Source organism: Rhynchophorus ferrugineus, unplaced genomic scaffold (genome assembly GCF_030347505.1).
Source record: "Rhynchophorus ferrugineus isolate W39M unplaced genomic scaffold, kcgeb_rfMv2 rfM9, whole genome shotgun sequence".
Classification (NCBI taxonomy): domain Eukaryota; kingdom Metazoa; phylum Arthropoda; class Insecta; order Coleoptera; family Curculionidae; genus Rhynchophorus; species Rhynchophorus ferrugineus.
This window is the reverse complement of record NW_027472588.1, coordinates 24,159,770-24,179,578: the sequence shown is the minus strand read 5'-3', so window position 1 is coordinate 24,179,578 and position 19,809 is coordinate 24,159,770. Positions and strand designations below refer to the sequence as shown.

Sequence of the window (19,809 nt, the reverse complement as noted above, 5' to 3'; positions counted from 1 at the left end):
TTAGGATCGCTCATAAACTTTTTGCATATGGCGATGTAGCGGCTTCGGTACATTTGTTCCATGAAGGTGAATTTATTTCCTGTTAATCACATATAAGTTCTCTAAACCCCAAATGCGGCAATTTCGACATAGATCCTTTATCAGCTTGCAACATAGAGACCTTCCTTAAATTCTTGTCAAAGATAACAAATTGGCGTCTGCTTATTTACATGTGAATGTTTTGTTGTGGGACGACTAGTCGGTTTACCATCATCATTTGATCTAGATCTTTCTGATTTTTTTACGAATTTTACTGAATTACCGTCTCTTTTTTTAGTTAAGGTTAAATGAATTCTGAATTTTACAAATTCTGTTTGCCAAACTGTCATTATTTACGATATATTCAACCAGGAAAATACTTTGTTTTCTAGTTTAGTGTCCTGTTTTTACTAATTTTCAACTTGTTATGTAAAGTACTAAGTCCACAAATAACGACAAACTAAAATTTTATTTAAATTCTTAAAACACCTTTTATATACATAGTGAATAAGCAAGAAGGAGTTCTAGGATCGATAAAATAAAAATAGTAGATTTCCTTGTCTAAATGTAATTTCGTGCAAATGTTAAAGGTTCTCCGTATATGACCGGTGCTCTATATAATCTAATTATATTATTGTGTTGTTTTCTTTTTGTGACGAACACAAAAGGTTACGGGAAAGTTTCTAGCAACGTAGAGGCTCCGTGCTTTGTCTGTTTTCCAGTCAGTCCGATTACGAAACGGAAATTTAGTCGATAACCTTTAAAGATAAGGCCCGAGCCGTACGTACAACGAACAGGGGCCCCGGTATCGTTCCGAGCGCGCCTCTGCATTCCCGAAATGTCAAGAAGTTGCAAACCGTTGAAACTATCGGGGAGACTTACGTTCCCAGATTACATAACCTTTAGCGATGTCCGACGATCGTAAATAAATCCCGGATTTTTCTTGACTTGAACGCGGTTTTGCATGTCCCGGCCCCGTTTTGTAATCTGATGAATAATTTCTAATTTCGTTAAAATTAATGGACGGCGTGTGAACCATGGTTGCCATTTGCAGAAACCTTGCAGGGGTGTTGAGAATTTAATTTAAATTAAATATATGTTATAGTTTATGAACACTCACTGATGATGTCGGCATGAGATTTGAACTGTTTGTTCATTGAGGAAAAAATGGCATTCGGGTTGTCAACATTTGGCCAAGTCTGGTTTGCTTAGCTCGGACGAGTTTAAATTTTGAGGTGACAATATATTATATCCAGATGCGTTTAAGAAATAATTTCAATATAGTCGACCTTTATGAATACCCTAATCAATTAAAAAAGTTCCATCATGAAAATCAGCATTTAAAAAAAACCAAGCAAAAACATTAAATATTTAAATAGGGAAACTACATAAATTTATTGGCTTCCACAGACTTTCATATTAGACAATATCTAGTTCTTCGCCTTCTGATGATGCGTTTTTACAGCACTTTTATTTACATAAATCACACCGTGAACATATTTTTAATACCCTTAAGACACTAAGAAAGGGATAAATAACCGTTACTTTTTGATGATGCGCTATCATTACTTCGAAAAATCTATACACAGATTTTTTAAGGATAAAAATATTATCTTTAATACTCTCAATAATATAAACTCACATTTTAATGGAATGTACACTCATTGAGTAAAAATGTCTTAACCTTAAATAACTAAAACAAATAGAACGTCCAAACATTTTAAATTTTGGAATGGAATTCGTAGAGTTCTCTATTCTCTTTTCTTGGAAAAAAATCGACTACTGTTAAAATATTATGTCCAATTTATCTTTAGTACGATTTCCAGATTTGTTCAATTGCACTCCATATTTTTACACCTTTTTCTTCAAGTAATAAATGTTTCTATATTTATTTTTGCTATCCAGTATTATAAATTATAATGTTTTATCTCTATATATTCTTGCTGTATTCTTGCATGATACTTGATAACTTAACAGATTTCAATTCGCCAACTATCTTATTTTATGCGGCTTGGTGGCGCAGTCGTTAAGGCACCAGGACAGTCCTCCTACTGTTGTAATACTCACGGGTTCGAGTCCTACTGGGGTATGAATTAAATTTATGTTGATGAATGTAAATGTAAATGCCTTTATAGGCAACAGTAGAATATCCAACAAGGTATAACCTTCCCAGTCAGGCCAGTAACCAGGCTGGGTAAGGCTGGATGTTTTCTAGGATGATCTACAACACTCGGTAGACTTAATGCCGAGGACCGTGGTTCAGATCTCACGTTAAACAGTAGCTCCAATCCAGGTAAATCCTCGTTCGTAAAAAGGATACTTTAAAATATATAAAAAAGGTCTTATTTTGAATCTGAAAATTAATTTCATTGACATTTTATGGACGCTCAACCAAACATCATTTTTGCAATTTTGATTAATGTTTGGGAACATGATATCGATTTATTCTATCTTTGATTCAGGACGGTAAGAATAATTAGTAGCAGAAAAAAATGTCTCCAAATCGGTTTTTTTGAAGATCGATTCGCATATTTAATGTTGCATCGTGCAGTCATCTCAAACGATTTTCATTAGTTTAATTAACCGCTGAATGAGCAGTACGACTGCCTTCCAACAACGTAGCTGCAATACCTGATGAAGCAAGTGCAAGTACAATTTCATTTTGCTAATTGAATCGTTGCCAAAATCAATTATATTAAAAACGTATTTCCAGTTCCACTGGAAGCATCTAAGAAAGAAATTTCGCAAATTTCATCATTTATTGTTTTCATTAGCATATGATAGGCATATTTTTGTTGCTGATTTAAAAGGAGAACGCTTCTGTGTAACTCTCTTATGAGATTCAATTGTAAAAACCTTAATATTTAGTATAGAAAGGTTTTGCTATAATTTAATTTTACTCTACAGGAATATTTTAATAATAATTCATTAATAGTGTATGTTGATGAGCCAAAAATGCATGTTATATTATTTTATCAAAATTCAACAAAATTAGATCAATGAGTTAGTTGAAAAAAGCAAGAAGCAAAATAATCTTTAGTTAAATATTTCAGCAAACTATTTAAATGAAACGAAATTAAGGTTGACCTAAATGCATCCGAAGTAGTGATCAATGAAACCGTACAAATTGTGACCGTTGGTGTAAATGCAGATCTTCGAAAGCTGAACTATTGTTATTGGAAGAAGTATAATGGCTCTATATTAAATAACATATAACAAATATTGTTATATATAATTAATATTTGTTGGCGATATGATGCATTAGAATGTTTCACACAGATGTTAACGTGTCTCATTTAAAATAGTACGGGAGTTAGCAACGTAGAAAAAACAAGAATTTCAGGCAAGCTAATCTTTTAACATTTGATCTCTTTCACTCTCTCGGTCAGCACCTAACATCACCACAGCATCTAAGTGGCGGCAGGGGTTGCGTTTACCAGTGCGCATATTTTTGTGTATTTATGTGAATTAATTTAGAATGGACATTTTGCATTGCATTGCCAGACATTTTTATGACTGTTTATAATGTATCAGACGTTACTTTTTAATTCTAAAAAAAATATTTCAAATTATTTCAGCATGGCTGTAATATTTATATGATATTATTTAAGTATCAAAATATGTAACCGGTCAAACTCCTCAATCGATGAAAATTTCTTCCCAACGAGCATTATTTTGAGATCTGAGAACAGGAAATAGTCACTGGGGGCCAGATCTGGAGAATACGGTGGATGAGGAAGCAATTCGAAGCCCAATTCATGGATTTTTGCCATAGTTTTCACTGGCTTGTTAAACAGTGCATTATCTTGGTGAAGTAACACTTTATTTTTCTTCTAATACGGCTGTTTTTCGGAGATTTCGTCCTTCAAACGGTCCAATAACGCTATATAATAGCCGCTGTTAATAGTCATTCCTTTTTCAAGGTAGTCAATGAAAATTAGTCGATGCGCAACCCAAAATACAGACGCAATAATCTTGCCAGCCGACTGTTGTGTTTTCCCATGCTTTGGAGCGGGTTCATCGTGTGTAGTCCACATGGATGACTTTCAAGTGGACTTCGGAGTGAAATGATGGAGCCATTTTTCATCCATTGTCACATATCGACACAAAAACTCGGGTTTATTCAGTTTGATCATCTTCAAACACTGCTCCGAATTAACAACTCGTCTTTGTTTCTGGTTAAAAGTGAGCTCGCGACACCCACTTTGCACAGGGCTTTCTCATACCCAAATATTCGTGAATGATATGATGTACACCCTCAGTTGATATCTTTAGACGGTCTGCTATTTAATTAAATTTCAATCTACGGTTATTCTAAATCATTTTGTGAATTTTTTAAATGTTTTCATCGGTAACAACATCTTTTGGGCGTCCACTGCGATCATGGTCTTCGGTGCTCATTTCACCACATCTAAACTTAGCACATCAATCTTTCATGGTTGATTTTCCTGAGGCAGTGTCCGGAAACTCGGCATGAAGCCAAGTTTTTGCTTCAAGTGTATTTTTTCCCTTCAAAAAGCAATATTTTATCAACACGCGAAATTCCTTTTTATCCATTTCTTTCACAATAACAAAAGTTGCTTCACTCAAAATGCTATAATTCACAAACTAATGAACGACAGCTGTCAAATTTATACACGCATCTTTTGAGGGTTACGGCTAAATACGTTACGGAACTAAAACATATGGAGTTAATTCTAGTAGCGTCATCTATGTATCAGACCGGGGACTTTTCAATTGACCTGTTAAAATTTATTTGCCATTCAATAAAACTATTGTTAACTAATAAGGAACATTGATTAAGTCTGGAAAATAAAACGAGTATGTTGAAAGAGTGCTGTCAGTAGGGGTGTCGGCCGCCGAGAAAAATATCGATATTATAAAAATTTGTATATATCGATTTCGATATTTAAAAAAATATTTCGACTAATATACGGATATTTTTAATAAACTCTTACAATTAAGTACTAAAATTATACCAAATATTTAAAATTACCTACCGAAATAAACAAAAGCTTAAAATTAAGTCACATTTAGAATTTTTTTTTAATAATATTAAAGACATATATTTAATTTTATATCGAAAAATATCGATATATAGAACAAAAAAATATCGGATAAAATATCGTTCTATATCGATGCCTATCAAAGGTCATTAGGAAATATATCCAATTCTAATTAATTTAAAAATTGAGTATTTTACGTGTTCAGATACGGTGCGCACTGGTAAACGCAATCCGTGCCGCCAGCCAGATGGGCCTGGTGCTGACCGAGAGAGTGAAAGAGATGTTGAAAGATTGAAAAACCTGAATTCTCTCTCAAAAACGTTGCTAGCTCTTAGATTCTATATACCGTAGTATCTACCTACGATGAATGGAAAATTGGCGTAGTTGTCTATATGTTTAAAAAACAAGATACGTCTTCAAACTGTAAAAGTATAGTCATCAAAACTAGAACTTACACCAAAAGTTTTAACTAATAAAATTAATGTCCTTAGTCTTAGACTTAGTTAATTGTCCAATAATAAATGCTATCCTGACGGAGCTAATAGCTATGGGCTGTGGTATGTGATAAGGGGACTCCATAGTCTGGACATCCTCAGCATCATCATGAATGAATTTATAAGAAATTATGTTTACTACAGAATGGGCTACTATGAAATTACTGTTCTGTGATACCGCTGTTATTAAATTAATTAAATCACTTAATGTGTAAACAACTTATAAGGTAGTGGTAACATCCACTATGGCAAATGCTACAGAAACTCGATCTGATAGAAAACTGCTAGATTCAACCAAAATAGGTATCTTTAATAGAAAATTTCATAAATACTATCGAACAGACAAAAAAGCGGATATATAAGTCTCGAAAACAATAAACCGATAACTTAGCAATATAACAAGCACATTACACATTATGAAGATAAACAGGCGACTCGCCTATATTAAAGATGGTGGTAGAAATTAGAAGAATTATTATGCCTTAATGTTCTAATTACAAGATAAGTAGCAGTATAATTCAGTAAATAGGACTGAGAGTTATACAAAACCAGAAGTATTGTTATATATTTCCGTAACTTAGAGAAGATATATCGTTACGTACAGAACCTATATAAAAACAGTGACAGACCTATATGAAACAGTGATTGAAAACTTAAAATCTGAAAAATAATTATGGGTTTTTATTGCTGGATATATTTTAATATATCTAAGGAAGATTAGAGAATTTAAAGCAAAATGAAGTTATTGTTATAACTATAAAACTATTCAAATATATTCAACTGCAGGGGAAAATAACCACGAAAAGAATGAAAAAACTCATAAATATTTAACATTGTGATTTATTCGTTTAATTATCATATTACCGCTATACTATTTTTAGAAAATAGCGCAATTTTCAAGTGAAAACATACATATGCGATAATATAACAACATACATTGACACATTATCAAGGCTTTGTCTCGAGGAAATTGTATTTTAACAGATACTTGTTAAGCCGATTCGAAAAATTACAAAATTGTAACACAAAGGTACTAATTTACTTATTATAAGTTGGAAATCTAAACGTGTATATAAATTCATGTTTACTTCTCGCTTTCTTTTCTTACTTCCTTCTGGACAGAAACTCAATATATACTTGGTAATTTTTTTCTTATTATTGAAGTCAATAAAGTAACAGTTCCCGTAAAGGTCCCTTGGTTGGAATATAATTTAACCTATAACTTGCCTAACAAACATTACTTTCGATTGTCATTTCTAGAAAAGTTAATTAAACATATATCCAAATTTATATTTACTTCTCGCTTTATTTTCATACATTATCTTACTTCCTCCTGCACAGTAACTCATTATGCACTTAGTAAGTTGTTTTCTTCTTATTAAAGCCAATAAAGTAACAGTTCCCGTAAAGGTCCCTTGGTTGGAACATAACAAGCATTACTTTCAATTGTCATTTCTAGAAAAAAAAAAAAAAAAATATATATATATATATATATATATATATATATATATATATATATATATATATATATATATATATATATATATATACATATATATAGTCATAGATGTGTAATATAAAAAAAATTATATAATCGTACTTTGAGTAATCGCTTTATAAATAATCGTTATATTTAAGTCAGGATAGGATCGGAAGTCCAATAGCTACCATCCCCGTGATGGCACCAGAACCTCTATTAGTACTACCCTATAAATGACATTATCAGAGGAACAGGATCTATGAGGTTGGAGTGAGCCCAACAATAAATATTTTGAAAATAAATCAGTTTTTTATTTCGTACACAACCAGATTTTGAAATATTGCATTAAATTATGTTTTTGTTTGATTAATGCAAAAAAACTGCTGATTTCTTAACACGGGAGCAGGTACGTAATAGGGTATGTATGGGACAAGGTAACGTAATGGGTCATACGCGAGACATGAGTTTTTAAGATTAGTACCGTAAGTATTCTATGCAGTTTCAAACAGCATTCCTTTAAATGCAATATATCAACTATATATTTTGTCGCTGAGACTGTACTTTTAACTGAAGATTGTAATTAAAGATTGGCAATCCTAGCAAATCTAGCAAGACCAAACTTTCTGATGGTGGTTAACGACATCAATTTGGTTAGAGATAAATCCGATTTATATACCTTCACGTTTTTGTTACCTATTATAGCTCGTTCGCCCCTACTTAATTTTTTAGGAATATTATTTAATTATTCCAAATTTTATTCCATAGACGGTCACGAAAAGTAATGCAGGCATTCAAAACGCCTAAAAAAATCTGAGTGCCATTACCTGAGTTGTTTTGAAAATATTTCTCCAGATCGATCATTTTGCAACTCAACTGTGTGCAACTCTAATGTGGTCATAAATCCAACAGCACTAATAAATAATAATAGGAAAATAATAGGATTTTTTTAAAGAATGTTATACAAAACTGAGGTTGGCATGTATAATTATGTTATTTGAATTTTAAAGTTTAATTCTTTATATTATCGATTTCCACTTTTCTTTTATTTTATTGAAACAAAACAGTTAGCGAATCAAAAGTCGAATTTTGGTTGTGTGAGATCAATTAAATTTATCGATTTGTTGCCCAAATCGATATTTGCAATTCTAAAAAATCGATAATTTAATGGACTTATCACAGATTGCCATACCAAGAATTGACAACTTAATTTTGAAAGCAGTTTGAAAGAGAAAGTGACAAATTTATAAATGTACTAGCTGACGCGGCAAACGTTTTTTTGTCATGTAAATAATTTCTAGAGAATTTCTAGTGTAGAAAAAAAAGTAACTTATTGGATGCGTGTACGGTATGTATATGACTAACACATATATATGAGTGAAAAAGGCATGGAGCGCTGTGAACAATGAGGGAATATAAAAATAGCAAAACACCAAACATAATTTTTTTAAATTTATTATATTGTTTTTAAATAATAAATATTTATATCATTAATTCATTACATAATATTAATCTCTAAATGCCACAGCGTGAATAATATTTTTGTTAGCCCGCCTTTAGCTAATACAAACAAACTTGATGGTTTACCCACTCGAGAGCATGAAACGTATAATTGTCGGTGTGAAAAACATGGTGTACTCAAATCTAAGCCACCATAAGACATTGTTTGGCCTTGGGATTTATTAAATAGTTATTGCAAATGCCAATCTAATCCGAAATTGAATACGCTTAAATTGAATTGGCACATCTGGGTATAATAGGTATTCTTGGTATTAATATATTTTCACATCGAAACTTTAACGTTTTTCATTAATTTTTTAATGACTAATCGCGTACCGTTGCACATAACTTACCAAGTGATAATAATTGATGTTATAGAGCGGGATAAAAATGATACGATTATTAAAATGACTATAAAAAAGCAGGGGTTGGTGATAGTAAATTGAAAATTTAGAGTTGTATAAATTTTTAATGCCACATAATAAAAAAATTATCCAAATTTTTTTTAAAAAAATTGGGGTTGACATCCCTTGTGACTTAGGAGTTTGAAAAATAGATAGTAGTCGATTCTCAGACCTACTGAATATGCATAAAAAATTTCATAAGAATCGGTCAAGCCGTTTCGGAGAAGTATGGGAACGAACATTGTGACATGAGAATTTTATATATAAGATTCAAGTGGTTTAAGTAAATAGCTTTTATTCAATTTTCCACCGAATATATGTGAGAACAATTAGCCGAATTGGTCCACCACTTCTCTTCTTCTAGTAACCTCTTCTCTATCTATGATAAGAAAATGAATCATTATCATTATCATAATATTGAATCAAATTATATGGTTTGCAATGATTTCGTATTTTTAGTTCTACTAGTGACGAATAAATGATTCCCCATAAACTTATTCAACAACCAAACATTATATCGGTTTTTATTTTTAAATTTAGATTTATTGAGGTTTATAAAAGTCATGAAACGGTTTTTGCTATAAAATTTAAGCCTTACGGACTTTTATGAGGCAATCCTCGTAAAAATATTCTAAGTAATTGTGAAGTTTAACGCTTTTATTATCTTGTATTGATTTAAAGCATCGAAAAAAAAACTGCACCGTCCTCGTTGTGTCAGCAACAGGTTTGACCTTATTCTATGATTTTAGGTGTGTTTGGAACGTGGATGGAAAGAATACAATCCGGATTATAATGAAAACAGCTGGAATTTATGGTGGAGAACATCTGGCTTTCCAACTAGCCATCATAAAAATATATATGCTTGGCAAGTGAGCTCTTGAAACACGCAATTGTTTCCATAGGTAGCAATTATCGGAACTTGTTTTAGTATCTGAACCACATCCCTAAGGGTTCCACTATTTGCCGCAAAGACAATTTGGTACGCTATCTGAGGTGTATGAAAAAAGTATATGGATCAGTATACGATTTTAGGTGAAATACTTACACATTAATTATAGTTTAGAATTCGAATATATATATATATATATATATATATATATATATATATATATATGTTTTAGTCCACACGGATACAATTTACCGTTGGAATACACCAAATTGGCAGCTGAATGCAGCAGGGGTAGACCAGCAAGCCTTAAAGATGATAATAGTAGACTACCAGAGGAAAAACCGATATGGATATGCAAGCCGGTAGCTCAGAGTCAAGGAAGGGGGATCTTTTTATTTAAAGTAAGTATAAGTAGTATTTATTATAAATTTTACCATAGAAGGATTATTAATATATCATTATTATTATTATGTAACCGAAAATACATTTGCTTAAAATGGATTTATTAAAGGATATTTATTTGTAGCAAATACAAAGTTCAAAATTTTAGTTAAAAGAGAAATATTAAATATATATTTTGTTCTTATACAACTTGCTTTTATCGGCTTAGGAGCCGCAGAGGTTAATCTGTGGATAGCACATCCTTTCTACTGAAGAGACTACCATAAGGTTTGGATACACATTATATTTGTCGGTAGGTTTAATCCCAAGTACTATGGTTTGGAGGTCACGTTAGGCAGTAGGTCAAATCCAGATAATAGTGTCCGGTTGATCAAACGGATACTTTAAAGTATAATAGCAATAACTAGCTTTTAATTATCTGTAGTAAAACTGTTTTTTACTGTTAAACACTAAATATTACTTTATTTTTACAGAATTTTAATTTTTAATTTTTATAAAATATGTAGATATTACAACTTAACTTTAATATATTTTTAAGAAATGTTATTTTATATTATACATTTCTTAATAATATTTATTATCTTAAGTTGCTGCAACAACAATATGAGTACACAAATCATTTGCTTAAAGAATTAAATTTTAAAGAAATTAAATTAATATCTCCGAGACTTTCTTTGACAAAATCGGCCTTTTTTATGGCTATGGTCGACGCAACAAATAGCTCCAAAAAGATATACAAAATTGTGGTAACTATAAAACATTCTATACCAAGTTTAATGTTTAAGGTGTTTGACAATGTGGGGTTAAATGTGATATCATGTAATACTGTAATTTTCTTGATGTTTGTTCAGTGTGCTTTTGTATGATCATGCCCTTCGTTCAGTATGTTGAATTTTTAATAGTAGCATTTCACAGTCACCATTTGATCAGTCCCGCCAAATAAATCCTCTGAATAATCACCAATGGGTGTCTTGTTTTGGCATAGATATGCTAGATTATCCGTAATCTACCCCTAATTATTACGTTTGTGATTCTCGCAAGAAAACTAACTTGCACATTTGATCAAAATACTGAAATATTTTAATTAACGACAATTTCACTTTTTAGCTGGTAAATAGAGAATATATAAAACTACTTTAAAAACAGTGACTGTATGTTATATCTTTGATAAATTGTACAACAGTATTAAATTTAAGAATGATAATTAAATGGTATTTTTAACTTAACACAGTTAATTTTATATAAAGTTCGCAGGTGGTGCTTAATAGAAGAAAGTAGTAAACAAAATGCGTAACAATAACAGTAGTAATACAAAATGTAATGCGTAACTGAAAGGTATAATGAAGTAGGTCACTTATATTAAAAGCAAAAATAGTAATATAATAATCCTATGTCTTACTTTTTATGACATATCTTTATTTTTACAGCTTTATATAAAAGTCCAAAACTATTATGCTTACTTTTTTATAATTATGAAATATGGTCACTAAATGCATTCTACTTTTTATAATAATAAGTCTAATAAGAGGAAATATATTATCACTTTACAATGGATGGTAATAGAAAGTTAGTTAGTTAGTTTCATACTAAAAACGCGTACTTTAAAAATTTATGAATGGCTGACTCAAGTTTATTTCAACTTACGTCAAAGACGATCATCAGCAAAGGAAAGTGCGCTATGTTTTATAGTTTTTTATTTGATAAAGGTGAAAATGCAAGCCAAGGGACTGAAAATGTGAATAATAATGATTTCTATAATTTACTAAATGTGATGTTCGTAATGTTGACGCCAATTGCCGAATATACGAAAAAGATAATGGATATGGTCGATTATATATACACTGTTATTGCTAGAGAGCCAAACATTTCATCTAGAGCCTTTCGAACTATTTGAAAAATCCTGGATACAAGAAGGTTGATGTCCGTGTATTACACGAGTTGGACAAAAAAACGCATAAACGGGATTTCCATATAAGTCGTTACCGAGTCGCAATAAAATAAACCAATTTATAAAGCGAATTGTGATTGCAGATCTCTTATGAGAAGAGAACTTGGTGAAGAATAAAGAGCGATGAGACGTCGCAAGAGAGACGAAAGTGTACTGTAAACATCTGGATTCTCTGAAGGAAACAATCGCCTAGATGCTGGCAAATCTGGCCTCCAGGACAGGCGTCGTGTTTCATAAACACAATGTCAAATCGTCTATATTAAGTCGCTAGAAGTGCTAGGAGTTGTATTCATGGTGAACTATTTACTTACTTGGCTTAAGGTAGACTTGTGAAAATCGACTGCACCAGTTCGGATCTGGAAGATTGAAGAAGATTGTCCTGATGGGCTTCCAAGTTGTGCCAAGTATGTCACTAATCTCATTAATATTCCAGAATGGCTAGACCGATGTTGTTAATTTTAGTTTCAAAATATTTCTAACAGTTCAGGAAAAGTTCATATGGTGAAATTAGGGACTAATTGCGAGGAATATAGTAAAGACAACAACTTTGTTCAAAACAACAACAAAACGACAATTATTTAGTCAAAAATTTTAGTGCAAAAAGTCTTTGTTGAATTTAATTAATTATAATGCCAAAGAGAAAACTTAGGTCACCGAGGTATATCAAATGTGCGACGAAATACATCACTTGTTGATATCATTGATGACCATTGAGAGATAGAAAATGATAATAATCGTATTGCTATTGGTGTTCGAGAGTGAACAGAACTGAAGCAGATAGGCTTAGAATCCAACGAGTTAGGGCACATCAAACTCAGTACTCCTATGATGCAAGAACGAGCGGCATTCGACTATGATTCAAAAATAAATTATGGTACCAATAAATCAGTTACAATTGAGAAAGCTACAATGGTTTGTCAATATTGTAAGACCTTAAAATAGAGCCGTGAATCAATTGTGTTATGTTAGATCAGTTGAAATATTAAAACGCCACAGTTTTCAACACCACTAAATTCATTACACTCTTTAGTTTCTGAAATGGGAAGTGATTCTAACCCCTTCTTATACGACATTTAAAAATGTAATAATTGTTTCCGAGTGGCGTCGTTTGATGTAACGCATAGAAGATAATTTCATGCATCTTTCAAGGTATTATACCATAAAGGATTTTTGGTAACATTCCAAATTCACAGACGTTGTGCTCACATTCCAATAGTGAAGCAATCTATTGCCCAAGAAGGACAACCTATCATGAGAACAATGACAATGACTATTGAAAATGTGAAAAATAGCATTGGATGGAATGCCATCTGACAGCCATAATATAGTCACCAGACCTGACAAAACACCTGCTAGTGAACACGCAAGAAGGTTTATTTCACCGCTAATCAACGAAGTGGCTGATGTTATTATTTATTATATAATACGAAGTTCACCGGATCATCTACTATCTAGTACCAGTTGGCGTCATAGGAGTTATGCTTGTGATATTTTCCAAACATGCAAAAATCCATCTTATTATTAAGGAATTTTTTTAAGTCAATATTGAAATCCGACGAGTTAACGATCTAGGCCTTATTAACAGCCTTATAGGATTTATATTTCTTTCTGGTTAATTTATTGATATATTGGATATCCTAAATCACTCAGAATTACAGTCTTAATATAGTTACAATGAAGATATTTTTTTCAGAAACTAAGTGAATTGAATTACGATACCAACACCATAGTGCAAAGATACATCGAGAGACCATTTCTTATTGGAGGTTACAAATTCGACCTAAGATTATACGTATGCATACCCTCCTACCATCCCCTTACCGTCTACATGTACAGAGAAGGCTTAGCACGTTTTGGAACTGACAAGTTCAGTCTCAACGACTTGAGGAATCCCTTCAGACATCTTACGAACTGCTCCATAAACAAGTTGGGACCCGGCTATTCAGAAATGAAGGATCGCGTCGGATCCGGTTAGTCACCAGTATTAATTATAAATCAGTACTTGACATATGAAATTGACATATTTCAGGTTGTAAGTGGACCCTGAGACAACTTCGAAGATATTTTCAGCAAGCTGGAGTCTCGGACTGGTTGATATGGCAAAAAATTACGTCCATCGTCGTCCTTACGGTGCTGAGCCAAGTCCAACAGATACCGTCGACAGTAAACTGTTTTGAATTCTTCGGATTTGATATATTAATCGATTCATCATTAAGACCATGGCTTCTCGAGGTAGGTATCTAATAGTCCATTGTTGCGGTTATTTCTAGCAAAGGCATCTTAAGTAGCATAAACATTAATTTACTAGTGATGCCCACTGGTGAAAACTCAGCCACGATTTATCAAGTTAATTATGTTTCTCACATATGTTAACAGAGAGAATAATTTATAATGATATATTATGCTATTAATTATATATTGTAATAGTACTTATATATTAATATTAATATTAATTATTTCTGCATATTTCCATTTCTTCATTTATGTATTCATATAGTTTTTATCTTTTATCCATATTTCTTACCTAAAATATGTATCGCAGAAACAATAAATACACTAGGCTCATTGGAACGAAAAAAAATTTGCCGCAATTTTTAAATAAATTTACATTGTTATTTGCTTATTTATTTCACTCTTCAATTTCAATTCAATACAATTCTTCGGATTTCGTCGGATTCGGTCCCACGTGGGAACGAATAACTCACCAGTAAATGAGGAATTATGAAGGATTCCAAAAATATATGAAGCTATTTATAATTGTTAATATTCTTCAAACATTTATTTTAACTCTTGAAGCACAAACTAAGGTATTTATTACGTGCTATATTCGACGCTTTTTGTTTTTGTTTATGTATTTACTAATGAAACCTGAAATGAGTTAAAAGTTCTAATCACTAAAATTCACAGTAAAATCTTAATAACTTTGAGAATTACCTCTAGTACAATGATAAGCTAAACCTCCAGAACCACATCAATTACTATCAATTATTAAGCAAGAACAAGTTTCCTCAGCTGTTCTGTGTTCACCAGACATTAACTTAAATCAAAGGCTGCTTAAGTAAATCTAAATACATTGTAAACAAAAAGGACAGACAATTGTTGTTATTCTTGAATTTTTTAAATATATGTTGGGTATATACTGTATATACTTTCCGATAAAGCGGACACTTTATATTGTTCTCTGTATTAAAAATGTATAATGTAACTTTTCTTGAGTATATTATTCCTATTTGTTTTCAGACTTGCTGACCTCATAACTCTTTAATAGTTCTACCAATACGGAAATATTCGAAAATAACACAAACTCTTAAACAACTGCTTTAAATTAAATAATTTTGTTTAATAATGTTTTAAGACACTCACTTCTACATACTCTGTTTCTATTATGGGGCCATGATTGATTTACGTACAACACAAATGAAGAATAATCTACCGTATAAGAGTTAAAGCTGAAGCGTGTCCCCAGCTCCAATGAAAATAAAGCCTAAAATATTTGTTTATATATTTTGTGTTGCCGATTCTGGCTATTCTTGGTCACTTGATTTGGGCGTATTTCATTTTATTGAAATTTTTCGTATTTGTAGGACATATTACATAAATATTTTAGGCCTAAAAATTATTTTCTCGTATAAGTTTTAACCATGCCCAATTTCACTCCTACAGATGCCCCCGCATTTCTCAAAAAGGGAGGAAAAATTTTGGCTAAACTAAATATATAGGATCTCTAGACGATTATTGGATAAAATGTACCAGGAATAGCGATAGAGGTTCAAATTATGTGAGTTCCGAGTGGAAGGCAAAAAGCATTCTGGAGTGGTATAGAAGTTTAAATACGACGCTTATCAAGCTGTTGGATGAATATTGTTGCCAAACTCATCAAAATTTGCTCGTTCTTTAATGATTATTCAAAAAATGATTTCCAACCGATTAAAAGCCTTGAAAATGGTTCAAAAAGAAGCACATTCTTTACCATGTTAATAAAGGCATTTTCGAATATCAGCTACTGCTTCAAGAGTACAATGATAGGGTTTTTCCATCACGTAGTTATTGGAGATAAATAGTGACAATTCCAAGTGGAAACTAACGCGAGAATAATCTTGTTAGAGCTCTGCGGTTCGATTACAGGAGGTGATTACAATTCCAAATTATGCTTTTGGGTTTGACACTAAAGAGAAACGGCTGCTACATCAAGGTACAAAGGCATAGCATGATAATAATATTATATGACGATATCCATCTGAATGTGATTCTAGAGAATAAAAGAAATATTGAAAATTTGAAATGAGACGTCCCACTCTACTAGTCGTATTCCCCAAATATTTTTTATATTTAAAAGTCTCCTTTTTACCAACTGGAGTTCGTCTGGACTCTGGACATGGCTCCGAACCACGGCACTCGGCATTAAGCCTACCGACCGGCGAGTGACCAACTTAGCTATCATCCCAGAAGACTGGCATACCTGCAATCATTTTTCTTGTCGTATTTTACAGTCTTGCCTTTTGAACAATCAGAATCATAAACAGTATCGAACAAATTAAATTTACGGCCATTCCCCAGCAGGATTCGAATCCACGACTATCGAAACAGTAGTCGTACTGAATCGCAATTTTGATCTATTAAGAATATCAAAAATTGCATTATCTAAAGAAGTTATACGAATATTAGCGTAGGTTGCAGATAGTAATTCGATAGTTTGAAATATAACGACGGTTTTCAATTCACACTCTTAATAGAATTAATTCAACAATAATATGAATACAGTCAATTCTTCAATAATAACCTAGAATATACTAGATGAATATACTGATCTTTGACCTTTGTAACCATCTAAGTCAAATATAATTATCTCAAGCTATTTATTCAAGATTTGTAAACAAACTCTGTTTATTAAATTCAAACAGAAACACACGTTGCTTGAATTTTAACTTTTGTATGTCGTTTGCGTGCCCATTTACTTTTAGTTTTCAGGCGAATTTTCAAAAGCGAAAGTACTTCCATTATTATTATGTTTATATTTCCACTTATTTCTCTAAGAAAAAATTTTTCCATATATGTTTGTTAGCTCTTTCTTCTTGTTACAATGAAGTACGCATTATTTGCTATATTTGAAAATTCGATCTACTTTGGATGATGCAATTAATTATACAGAGTTGATCAGCTATTGGTTTTTTTTTATATACGCATATAATTGTCCCATGAATTAGCAACATCACTGCACTTGACAATTACTTTGTAATACTTCCTTTGTAAGGGAAAATAGTTATATAAACATATTCGGTCTACAAACAATTAATAGAATTCAACTAATCTTCTTATATTGTAAAAAAATAATTAATTTGGGTCGAATATACTACAAATATTTTGCCAGTTCTTGCGTATAGTCAAGATGACATGGCAATTTTTCACAGGTTATCAAGGAATGTGTGGTTGAGTATTTTCGTGACGAAAGACAGTGTTTTCTTATAAATAGTCTCCCTAATTGTTCACATTAGGGTACAAAATAAACAGTCTGACCAACTGGAAGCTCACGATCCTTTGACACGCGCGACTTTTGGTCTCATCAGTCACGTGAGTCATACATTTACGTATATATAACGAGACAACGATTTCAATGATATGGGTGTTACCATCAAAATTAATTGGTTGTAACTAATAATTCAGTTAACTAAAGATAAGATAAGATATGAAGATGTTGCTGAGTTTGAATTATTACTGCAAAATGATCGTCTTACTATTCCAGATATATTTTCGGCACCCTATTGTTTAACTGAGAACTCCTGAGATGGACAAAACATGATTACCATGCAATATAGCATATGTTCTTGCATGTTGTAAACTCTTCTGCCCTGTAAATAATGCGACGCGTATATATTGTACGCTTTACATAACAAGTCTTGCAGCTTATCTTAATGTATTATACGCTTTTTTCTGATACGGTTTACATACAGAAAGCGCAAAATATGGTAAAAATTATCGGAAGAATAATAGTTGGCAAAACCCAAAGTTAACTAACAGAAACCGACAAATATTAAAAAGTATTGTGACTAGACAACATAAAACTAACACAAAAGTCAACGCTCACTTAATTAATACTGTTTGGAAGAGATCGCAACTCAGTGCAAAACACATAACGGAAGCTAGCGTGGCCAACTTTATGATTATAATATGGTATGAATGTGGTATGGTCCGATGAATCACAGTTTCTTTGTTTCCGAAAAACGGCCGATTTTATATATGGAGTACCCCAAAAGAAGTTTACGATAGACTCCCTACTTTCTACATTCAAGCACGAGGGAGGTTCGGTTAAAATTTTGACGCGAGTACCGTGGTATTAGCTTCTACTCTCATTCACATCACCGACCGGATTACTGCGAATGAATAACTGGAGAGCCTCAATGATGAAGTTATTACTATGACCAACATATTGGTACCAAACACTGCCATCTTTCTAGATGATAATGTTCCCAGACTCACAGCCAAAAAGGGAGAGTCTTTATTTGAGAAGTATCAAAAGATAATTAAAAATCTTCACTGGCCAGTACAATCGCCAGGTCATAACATAATTGAACTACTATGGAGCGCTTTGGAGCAGAGTGAAGTGTATACTTCCATACACAACATCAATGAAGCAATTAGCGGATGTTTTGGCACACAAATGGGATACTATTCCATCGAAAACTATTCATATTATTAATAAGATTGAAATAATATGATTTAACCTGCAAATACAATTTGTTTCCATAAAATATGTTTATCTTAAACCCTACTCGTTTCATAGCTTGTGCAATAACTTTATATATTTAAATTTATAAAAATAGACACAAATAAAATGATATAAACATAAAAATGTCTATAAATAGTACTAAAATACCATGTCGCAAATTTTTTGCTCTACTTCCAAGTTTGTTTTAATAATACATTCAATTTTATCGATATCGATTTATCGTAGTAATAGTCGTAAATATAAATCATTGACTGAAGCCAGGTGATTGTTTCGGTTTTACGAGCTGGAGTATACATTAAAAGGCGACATTTTTTATTCTAAAATGGATGGAATGCATTATGTAAACGTTATATGGTACCCTTTATCTAGTTTATAGTCTCTCATAAAATGGTTTTAAGTTCATAATTGTTAAGTTTTACACACACGCACATATATGACATAGTTCTGTTAAAATTAATGCACGAAGTTGGAATCAGACATGCACCAAATATATGTATTGATATAACATAAAATACGAATAGATCTTTTTTTCTAACGTAAAGCTTTATATAATATTATAGGTAAACAATAAGTAATACGTTTTTTGATATCAAAATAAAATAAGATTAAAAAAAATCCCATCAATGGAAATGTACCATAAATAATTGTTCTGTTAATTAACAGGTCAATTGAAAAGTCACCGGCCGATCATAGTAAAAATGCTTTTTTTGCAATTTTTTTTTATTCAACATAATTCCCTTCAAGGGTGATACACTGATTATTGCGAAACTCCAATTTTTCGATACCATTTTTGTAGTACAATTTCTCCTTTGCTTCAAAATAGGCCTCAGTTTCGTCGATCATATTTTCATTCGACGAAATTTTTTTTCCCAGCGAGCATTCTTTTGAGATCTGAGAACAGGAAATAGACGCTGGATGCCAAATCTGGAGAAGACGGTGGATAAGGA

At 32.0% G+C, this 19,809-nt stretch overlaps 1 protein-coding gene across 3 annotated transcripts in view; it reads left to right on the top strand.

The window, feature by feature from the left end:
* Window positions 1-19,809, top strand: part of LOC143202050 (putative tubulin polyglutamylase TTLL2) — a 39,722-nt gene that overhangs the window by 11,366 nt on the left and 8,547 nt on the right. For all 3 annotated transcript variants that reach the window (XM_076413324.1, XM_076413321.1, XM_076413322.1), the window contains exons 3-7: window positions 9,649-9,768; window positions 9,828-9,931; window positions 10,021-10,189; window positions 13,832-14,108; window positions 14,168-14,370. In XM_076413324.1, coding sequence (XP_076269439.1) covers window positions 9,649-9,768; window positions 9,828-9,931; window positions 10,021-10,189; window positions 13,832-14,108; window positions 14,168-14,370 — 873 coding nt within the window. The remainder of the gene's footprint in view (window positions 1-9,648; window positions 9,769-9,827; window positions 9,932-10,020; window positions 10,190-13,831; window positions 14,109-14,167; window positions 14,371-19,809) is intronic.